This window comes from Solanum lycopersicum, chromosome 4 (genome assembly GCF_036512215.1).
Source record: "Solanum lycopersicum chromosome 4, SLM_r2.1".
NCBI classification, from domain to species: Eukaryota; Viridiplantae; Streptophyta; class Magnoliopsida; order Solanales; family Solanaceae; genus Solanum; species Solanum lycopersicum.
In genome coordinates, this window is record NC_090803.1 from 49,004,931 (window position 1) to 49,015,970 (window position 11,040).

An 11,040-nucleotide genomic window follows, 5' to 3' on the forward strand; every position below is an offset into this window, starting at 1 on the left:
ACGGGAGACGCTATCCAATGGAAATTCTCTTGATTAACTTGATTGGTGTATGCAAGTACTCGATATATTTTCTTTGTCGAGCTGATTGGGCTCAGAGGCTTTCACCTATATGCACCTCTCCGGGTCATGCGGCTATTTGGAGTTATCCAAGACATTCCTCTATGGACAATGATGAGATTTAGTGAAGATGTATTTATTTCAATCTCGCTAGATCGAATAAGAAATCTACAAGCCGAGTGGGAATAAACATTCGATTTACAAATAGGCGAAGAAAAATGGTGTACGCCAGAGTATTACGCTTGGTGAAACACTATGAGTCATATGGCTCATCCAAGCGCACACGGGCATTGGGGGTTTTGTAGACAGACAACAAATTGATTGGATTAGAGAATCAACGCTTTCTCGCATGGAATTCACTACACCCATGCTCAAACAGATAGTCCGGAATCCGTCAATTATTTGATCCAAGAAGAAGATCCAGAAGAGGAATTTGAAGAGGAACTTGAGGAGGGCCCGGAGGAGGATCCTGAAGAGGACCCAGAGGAGAATCTCGAAGAAAACCTAGAAGAAGACCTTGAAGAGGATCTTGACGATGACCCAAAAGAAGAAGTGTGGGAAGATAACATGGAGGTTTCTGAGGCAAGTTCTAACATCTATGACCCAATAGATAGAGAGGTGTGCGGCCTCGACGAGTCTCCAAAGTACCACCCTAAGCCATATTATGATGGGAATGATGACGATGATGATGCTCCAACCTGACCGTAGATTCATCTTTCTTCTTTGACCTTTTTCATAAGCTCTTCAAGTGCCATGTAGCCTATTCCTGTTGTATACCCTGTGCCCCCCCCCCCCCTTTTCATTTCTTATGTTTTTGATAACCTACCTCAATGTAACATCCAAGACTACCTTAATCAAAGAAGTTATGTTTGCTCCAAATCTAAAAGGTGTTTAAATGGATCATTTATTATCGAACTAATTGAAACGTAGGCCTACCTCAGGCAAAAAGAGGCTCTACATTAGGACGCATTCTGAAGGTCGACGATTTGGCGTATATATGTATTACATTTGCTTGATTGTTACATCTTTCAATATTTCCCAAGCTAACATAGTTTCCTTTTTGTTTTATTTATTTATCCCCAAAAGAACGTTGATTTGTGTCGACTTGCAAACTGGCTGACTCACAATTTGAATCAATTTGGGTCGACTAATGTAAAAAAGACTATTAGTTGAAGATATAAAAAAAGTTTCGACTAACTTTTTGAGAAAGTCTCAAGAGTGAAAGAAAACCACTTTTTAAAGTTTATTGGAGAAAAAAACTTAATTTAAGACAATTTTAGAATGAGTAAGAATGGGTGAAGAAGCGTTAAATAACATATTCTTTAAGAATGATCTAACTTAATTCAGGATGTAAATGTAAAATTTGACCAATATTTGATTAATGAAATAATTGACCACAACACAAAAAATAATTTATTAAAGTAAACCAACACAAAGAAAAAACTCAATTATGCCCATTATCGCAAGACGTTGAAGATTAGCACATAATGGCTAGAAACTACAGAGTTTTGGTTGGTTCCGATTCATCTAGTGTCCAAATAAACTGATCATTCAAAGGTATATTACATTGACTAATCAAAAAGACAATTCAATTCGACACGAAGGAAAATTGGAAAACACGAGGGCGAAGCAAGCATAGGTTCGGCCATTCCATTTTTTTTAAAAGACTAGCATGGAAGGAAACTAAGTAATATTATGATGAGAATTCAACTCGAATTGCAGTAAATCAACAACAAATGGAAAATACATAGCACTTTATACTCGAATCAAGTAGAGAGGTGTAACAAATCACTAATCAATACTTGAAATCTTGAAGAGAATTACTGCTCAAACAGTGACAAAACAACATACAAATTATTCGAAAACAAGAATGAGAAGTAGGAACAAGAATATTACTTTTCCTGAAGCAGCGAACTTGGAGACCACGAGCTTGAGAGCGATTCGACCTTCGACCCACCAACAGATGAGTAAAAGAAATTGAAAATTCAAGGTTCAAACCTTCGTGGGTTCGATTTCGAGAATACTATTCTCCAACCTTCCAATTCTAACTCTCTGAGTCCGTTTTTTTTCGTTCTTCAGTGGCACTTAACATAAAGGGGTGTGCATGAACCGGTTGGTTTGGTTTTTTCAAATATCAAACCAAATCATTTGTCTCAAATTTTTGAACTTATAAACCAAATCAAACCAATAAAACTTGGATTTTTCAACTGTTTTTTTTTTGAAAAATTGTATATATAATAGCAAACTAATAACCTAAATTAAATGGAATAGCTAGGGTTTGATTTAACTGTGCTCCATAGTAAACATTAGCTAAAATTTGTCAGCGTTTCTCTCCCAAAAATCTCCCTCGCCACTCTCCATTCTCGCTCACCTCTCTCGCTTTATACACTGAAGTGTATAATTCTGTTTCTGTTTTGTATAAAGCAAGAGAAAATTGTATATACACATGCAAAAATGTATATATTCGTGTTATACACTTAATTATACAATTTACAAACATTTTACTTCAAATATTGCAGAGAAAAAGGCCAATGAATTATACAATTTTGCGAATTATACAATTGCAGTAAAATACAATTTTCTCTAGCTTTATACAACAGAAGTGTATATATTGTGTTTCTGTTTTTGTATAAAGCGAGAAAAACATATATCTTCTTGGTATACACTTATAATTATGCAATATACATACATTTTAATTCGATTCAACTGTATGCAAAACAAATTATACAATTGCAGCGAAATAGGCTAGCGAATTATACAATTTAGGCCAGCGAATTTATACAATTTAGGCCAGCGAATTATACAATTGTATATGTATAGCAAATTATACAGTTTTATGTTTGCTATGGAGCGCAATTATGCAAAGTTTGCTATAGCATACAAATATGAATTTTTTGTTTGCTATATGTGAAAATTGCCCTTTTTGGGGGGGTTTTCGGATTTTCAGGGTTTTAACATATAATTTACTTGTATTTCAAATATTTCTTTAGTCCTACTAAAATGCAACTATCTAAATTATTTTTCAAGAAAATAACAAAAAAAATATACTATGATTAATGACACTAAAATATCCAACAAAAAAAATAATAATTAAATCGCTTAAAACAAATATTGCAAATTAATAAGTCATAATTTGAAGTACTAAATCATGTTAAAATAAGTTTAATAAGTATTAGTTACATGACTAAATATTAAATGAAAGTAAAATTAGATCATGTATTTTAATTATCTAAATCTATGTAAAACTAAAAACAAATATATTCAATACTATAGTCATTCTTAGTGTTGAATTGATTTTATTTTTTTTACATTAGTATTAATTTTGATTTTTATTTAAATTTTATTATAATTACCAACATGTATGGACTATAATCTTTATTAGATCATTAAGAATTCTAACTTCCAAACATGAAATAAATATATTAAAAGATAAAAACTATGAAAAAGTATAAGAGATATTTAAAAATTACACAAAAGTAAATATTTTACGTATAAAATAAAATTTTAAAATTTTAAAATTATGTATATAATGTCGGGTTGGTTTTTTTTAGTTGAAGCCAAACCAACTCAAATGTAGTCCGGGTTTTTTATCCAACACCAAAATCAAGCCAAACCAAACCACTAGTCGGATTTTTTTCATTTTGACTCGATTTGTAATTTGGTTCGATTTTCGGTTCGATGTTGTACTTAATACCATGTATTTATAGCAAAAAGTAAAGGTTTGAATTCAAATAGCCGTTTGACCGGGAGATGGGAAATTGATTGGAGAGTGGAAGGAAAAACAAGCAAGATGAGAACCTACCCTTGAAAATCCTGATTCGATGTGATATCTCTTGATCCGCATCAGATTTGGGTGAGATTTCTCTCGGCCAAAGTCAGCAAATCTTGTTCTGAGTTGAGGTCAATGATTTTTGAAAATAAACAGATGGACTGGCGAGGGTGATAGGCGGACAAAGAAAATTAGGGTTCTTGCTTTGACTCTTGCGTTTTTTTGAAGAAGAAAGGAGAGAAGAGGCACGCGTGAGGGTCGGAAAAGAGAGAGCGTGCGTGAAAGCGTGGAGTATGATAAATGCATATATGTTTGTATATGTAAATATCTATATATGTGTGTAGGTGTTCAAGAACCAAGGGATGACCCTTTTACGTAAAATTTGGCAACTTTAATTATTGTTCTAATCAAATTAAACTTAGCTTTAACCAAATTGAGTCCAATAATTAATTCGGCTAAAATAAATAAATAAATAAGATGAATACTTATCGATTAATTGTTTGAGCTTCTTAATTTAAACAAGACAAAATAATTATCAAAACTTATATATTCCTTTAAAATAGAGAACTAATTATACAAAATTATATATTCACTAATTTAAAGAAATAAATGCATAATTTTGCAAAACATTATTTTTAGATTATTTCTTAAATATTTATATAAAGATGAAAATTTATAAATCAATATGTAAAATTATATTATTATTTCTAAGAACTACTAACCAAAACTAAATAGAAAGAGATTTTCAAATATACATTTATTTTTACTTTTTTAGGATTTTACAAAGAGGATTATTTCAAATTGTTTGAAACTGAAGAAGGTCGATAGTTAACTCAAATTGCATAGTGGATGTCAACAACTAGAACTTACCTAAGTCAAATCATTTATCAAAACTTAAAAAATTAGCAGCAAGAGAGGAGAAAAAAGTCAAGAACTCTATTTCAAGAATGCAACAAGCTTCCATCAGTTCCAGCCCCGAAATCGAAAGATCTCTCCGTGAAATTCATCACCAGGTATGTGGGATTTTGTCAGTGGGTTCCTTTCACCCATTGTGTCCCTAGATTTCAGTCAGATTCATGATTTCCTTATCATGATTAGATCTAGGATTCCTAGAACTTTAGCAGATTATCATGAATTAGTTAGTAATAAGTTTCAAATCATATTATCATGTTATTATTCAGTTTGTTGCATGAATTTCAGAACCCTAGCTATGTATTTCTTTAGTTCTTGAATTAGACATGCTAGGTCAGATATATCAGTTATTTAGTTATAGATGTCTCAAATATTAATGCATCATTATCACATTAATTATTGCATTCTCAGTTTGCATGTTCAGTTTTGAGCTATTCAGTATTACAAAAGCTCAGTCAAAATGTGTTAACCACTTAATTCATTCGGAGTAGATAATACCGAGTTGGACTGGGGTTCATCGTACCCAAATAATCCCAGAACTATTAGTTAAGTAGGTTGTAAGTCCCCTCCGTGGGCATCATCTTAGTGATCATGCCAGCATGCCTTTATACCTCTGGCAGGGAGTATTGGATTCTCTCGATAGGGCGTATGCATCGGATTCCACATTTAGCTCATGTGATTTTATTATCGATTATTAGTAGCTCCCACAGTTCAGTCAGACTCTATTGCAATGACCATATTTATAGTTCAGTCAGTATTCAGTCTCAGCATGTTATAAATTTGGTCATTGCATCAGTTAGCTCAATATTTAGTATATCATGTTCAGAGTATTATACTTGTTTTTGTGCTTGTTAGTTATGTATTATTTCAACTTTATTTTATCTTTTTTGAGTACTAAGGCATACGTGCACTACATCTTCTCGTGATATAGGTTTAGGTTCTCAATATCCAGATCACACTTAGATCGATTCTTGATCTCCAGTTCTGTAGAATCAGTAGTGAGCCCTCATTCTCCGAGGACGATAGTCATGAGTTTCTTTAGTATTTTTAGTCCTTTAGTTTCAGTTTTCCTAGACTTAGCTTGGGACTGTCCCAACATTTCTAGTCAGTTAGGTTATTTTCTGACATAATTAGTTTTACCTTAGTATTGAGTTAATATGTTCTTTGTATTAAACTCATTAGTTTTCGATCTAGGGTATTCTCTATCTTTTCATTATAAATTATGATTTAGCTTTCACATCAGTTTATTATCTTTAGTATGTTCATGATCATGCCAGCGGGGTTAGTGTGGGATTACTTGTAGTCCTAGGTCCCATGTTTGCGGGGTAGCTCAGGGTAAGACTGGTCACCGGACCGGAACCGGGTCACCGGACCGGAATGAACCGGTACCGGACCGGACCGGAATCCGTTGACCGGAATTTTGACCGGTATCGGGATGAACCGGACCGGAATTACCGGGATGGTTCATCGGTTCCGTCCCGTTCCACTATATACCGGGACGGAACCGGAATGAACCGGAACGGGACGGGATTAACGGGACGATATTTTTTAAATTACGAAAATATAATTTTTTTTTATTTTTTAAGTATAAATTAATAGTTTTTAAATTTATACTATAATTTTTAACTTAAGTTTATTTTAAAGATATTTTATTAATTTTTTTTATTATTGTTAAGTTTGCAAGTAATCTAATAAAGTTTTCAAAATTTAAATCTTTTGAAGTTTATACTTTATAAGTTATTACTTATATTTATTAATATTTATTTTATAAGTTATATTTATAACTTGTATCTTGTAAATATTAAATAAATAAAATTTGTAATTTTAAAAAAGTAAATTAAATTACAAAAATTAAAAAATATCAATTTAATTTATTTAAATTTGTAACAAATTACAATTTCAATTTACAACTATTAGTAGAGTACATAGCTTACGCAGCCACCTTCTAGGAAGGGTTCTGTTTCAACTATGTCTCGAATGTAATACTAATAGTTGTATAGTCCCGTAAAGCCTCTTTCTAACTCAGCTAGGGATTGATTGTGATCAACTTCTGGTCTTGGTAAAGCTCGTTGACGATCTTGAATTTCGATGCCATCATCACTACCACATCCAATAGCTGAATCTATGAAAAGTTCAAATATGACTATCTAACTTTGGAAGTCCTTGATTTCTACGCTCAGCATTTATCCAGTCTCTAAATAACACTGATATCTCAAGGCTGTCTTCTGCTAACGAATATCTGTGGTCTCCAATTTGAAATCTTGCCGCGCTGAAAGCTGCCTCTGAAGCTACTGATGATCCTTGAATTGCAAGCACATCCTTCACCATCCTACTAAGTTTTGGATATTGAGCTCCACGATTTCTCCACCAGTTCAATAGTTTCGGTATACCATTATCGTTTGTAATATCATCTGTACCCTGTTCAAGATATTTAACAAATTCACATTTATTAGAAGAGTCAAGACCAAGTTTATGTTTCACTCGTCCATGAGCACCTACTTGATTTGTAGACGTTTGAGGATTTTCAACATTATCTAAGAATGAATATTTATCATACATTTCTTTTGCAAAGTATTTTATACTATTTTGACATGTTACCAAATCAGGTTCTTCTTCAGGTTGAATATCTAAATTCTGATAAATGCATTCAACTAAAGCTTTTGTACCATATTCTTTATATTCGGGGTTGAAAAGAAGTGCAGTTGAATAAATTTGAGGAATAGGAAAAAAATATTTTTTAAATTTTGTAATCATAACTTCAATAGCAGAGGTGAATAAAGTATTTGTTTTATATTCAGAAAAAATAGATGAAATCTCACATATGTGTATTAAAATTTCAGAAATAGTAGGATAATATATTCCAGAAAAAAATTTAGTAGCATCATAAAATGATTTCAAAAATATTCTAAGTTCATTTACTTCATCCCAATCACTATCATTAATTTTAAATTCAGGATAAGCATTATGATTATTAAATAGCGTAGTAATAGGTTGCCTATATGCATAAGCAACTTCAAGCATATCATAAAAGGAATTCCATCTAGTTTTTACATGCTTCGGAACTTTTCTAAACGGAAGTTTAAATGCATTACAAAGTTCTTTAAATTGATTAATTCTACTACTACTATTCATATGAAAAATGTAAAAACAAGCATTATCAATTTTATCACAACTATTTTCAAATAATTTCACACCGTCACTAACAACCAAATTTAATATATGCGCGGCACATCTAACATGAAAAACATATTTACTAATAGGACAAAGTCTAGGTTCTAGCAAATTAATAGCATTTAAATTAGCAGAAGCATTATCTAAAGTAATACTAACGACTTTATCACAAAGACCAAAAAAATCTAAAATTTCCAACACAGTAGTAGCAATATAAATTCTGGTTTTTTTCTTTTGACAAATTTTATAACCAATAATTCTTTTTTGTAAATTCCAATTATAATCGATCCAATGCGCAGTAACAGTTAAATAATCAAAATCATTAGGACTACGACCCATATCAGTAGTAATAGCAACTCTACAATCCATTAGTTCAAAATAGGCACGTAAATATTGACAATGTTTTTCTTGAAATTCGAAAATATCTCTTTTTACTATGCTTCTTGATAAACCTTGAAAACTAGGATTATATGTTTCACGAATATAAGCAATAAAACCCGGATGTTCTCCAAAACTAAAAGGTAAACCACAAACAACAATCATTTTAGCAAAGTTTTCACGATCACGATCCTTGTTATAGGTTCGATGTGTAAGAGGACCACTTGGGTTCGAAGTATTTAACTCACTTTGAACCATATTTGATCCTCTAACCGATTCTTCAACATTACAATTTCCACCAACTTCAAGAGAAGACATATATGCAAACCACTCTTTACTATGCTTGTTAATCAAATGTTTTTTTAATCCCCCCGTTGAACCTCCCGTCCCACCAGATGTATATTTAAAATGTTGTTTACAAAAATTACATATACTAAAAGTTTTTTCTTCATTCAAATAACAAAATTTCCACACATGTGATTTTAAAGAACGTTGTACCTTGGTCTTACCTCTAGTTGGAATAATAAGGGGACGAGTAGTTCCAACCGGAGGTGGAGCTTCAATACCTATACTATTGACTGTATTGAGGTCGGCGGCGGGGCTAGTCGGTGTATCATCTAAATCTACTTCTTCATCTAAATTTAATTGTTCATCCGTTTCCACTTCTTCATTTTCTTGATTAATACCATAATGTCTTTCATAGAGTTCATGGGGAGTCGGACTATCTGAATTAATATTTATAGGACCGGGACGGGAAAAACTAGTTTCATTCACATGCGTAAATTCATCTGTATTTATTCTAACAAGAGGAATTTTAGATTTAGACGAACTAGCACCTTTGTTAGTTTTTTTAACTAATTTTTTTACTGATTCTACTAGACCTTTTTTACTTCCACTTTTTTTAGAAGACTCCATGATATAAAATTATAAATTATAAAATACGAAACTTAACAAGAACAACTTACAAGTTAAATAATAAATACAAAAAATAAATATAAGATTAGAGAGTGGAACGAAGTTACCAAACGTTTGTATAAGAACAAACGATTATAATGAAAATTAAAATATTGATGTCGAAACTTGAAATTTGAAGAAGATTTCTCCTCCGAAATACACCAAATGACCAAATGATATAAGTTATAAATATGAATGTAATTTGGAAATATATATTCTCTCAAATACTCAGATTATATTTGTAAGTTGTAAACTTGTAAATAAAATTTTTTTACACACAACTCTAATTTATACAACAAAAAAACTAGCCGTTTTAATTTTTTCGTTTAAAATTTAAGGCTGTTCTTGGGAAAAGGGTAGGGGCGGGGGGGGGGGGGGGCCTGCACTGCAGCTGCAGTGCTGCTTTATGCAGACTGCAGTCTGCAGGGGCGGGAATTTGAAAAAAATTTAAATTTTAAAATATAATTTATAAAAAATATAAATATAAATTATATAAAATATAAAAAAATTAATATATATTAAATAAACCGGACCGGAACCGGAAAGAACCGGGATGAACCGGTACCGGTACACCGGTACGAAATTACGGTTCCGTCCCGTTCCGTGTACCGGTTTAGAATATCCCGGCCCGTCCCGTAGGCAACCGAAACGGGACGAACCGGAACGGTACCGGTACGTCCTGTTCCGTTGCCCAGTCTTAGCTCAGGGCGTGACATAATCACATTATTTATGCCGACATTTTTACAAACATCAAGTTGTGAAAATAACAAAAAGCCTACATGAGATTATCTAGAAGAAACATCTATTAGAACTATTAAGTATCCAAACAATCCACTAAGTAGATGAATATGTCCACAAGTATTCTCATGTATACGTTCCTAGGGGACTCAATCTCAATTTTTGTTGTGATGGCCTCACAATTAACTTGTCTTTCTGTCAATCAATATAAGAATTCACTATTTAAAGATTTTTTTAGATTTTTAAATGAATGTTTATTTTAATTTTTCATAATTCGTCTAAACATTATAGAGTAATGATGTCCCTATAATCATATCAAATTAAGAAAATATTGGAATTAGTATAAATTGTGCCTCAATTGAACTAACTTTTATCCAATAAAAGTCAAAAGATAAAGTGTGAAACTTTTCTTTAACATATGTCTGCCAAAAGACATTCTTGGTGATGCTACATCTACAACCAAAGGTCGCGATCTTTTCCACACCCAACATGCTGGCTTACACCTCATTTACTTTAGAGAATGAATCTATATTTTAATCATTTATCAAAAGCTCTCATTCTTCATGTATAGAACACAATCACCTAAGTACATCAATTTTTGCTAATTTAGTACCTCATTTCATATTCATGTTCATCATTTAATCAATTGTCTTCTTTTAGACATTCATGCACTGCTACATTCACTTCGGGGAATGAATCTGCTTCAACAAGATATATTTCATATCTAATTTGTATCAAAATATTCATTATTTTACCTTAGTCATCATTATATCATGGGAAAATGCACAAGTACCCCCTCAACCTATGCCCGAAATTCCAGAGACACACTTATACTATACTAAGGTCCTATTACCCCCCTGAACTTATTTTATTAATAATTTTTTTACCCCTTTTTAGCCTACGTGGCACTATCTCGTGGGCCCAACGATAGTTGACTTTTTTTTCAAACTAGTGTCACGTAAGCTAAAAAGGGGTAGAAAATTACTTATAAAATAAGTTCAGGAGGGTAATAGGACCTTAGTATAGTATAAGTGTGTCTCTGGAATTTCGGGCATAGGTTG

General features: G+C 32.3%; 1 protein-coding gene across 1 annotated transcript; it reads left to right on the forward strand.

Annotated features, from left to right (window-relative positions):
- Positions 1 to 275: 275 nt before the first annotated feature.
- On the forward strand, positions 276 to 759 carry LOC138348144 (uncharacterized). Its single transcript, XM_069296754.1, has 2 exons — positions 276 to 290; positions 388 to 759. Exons 1-2 carry the CDS (start codon positions 276 to 278, stop codon positions 757 to 759), a joined length of 387 nt encoding a protein of 128 aa, XP_069152855.1.
- The last annotated feature ends 10,281 nt before the right edge of the window (positions 760 to 11,040 follow it).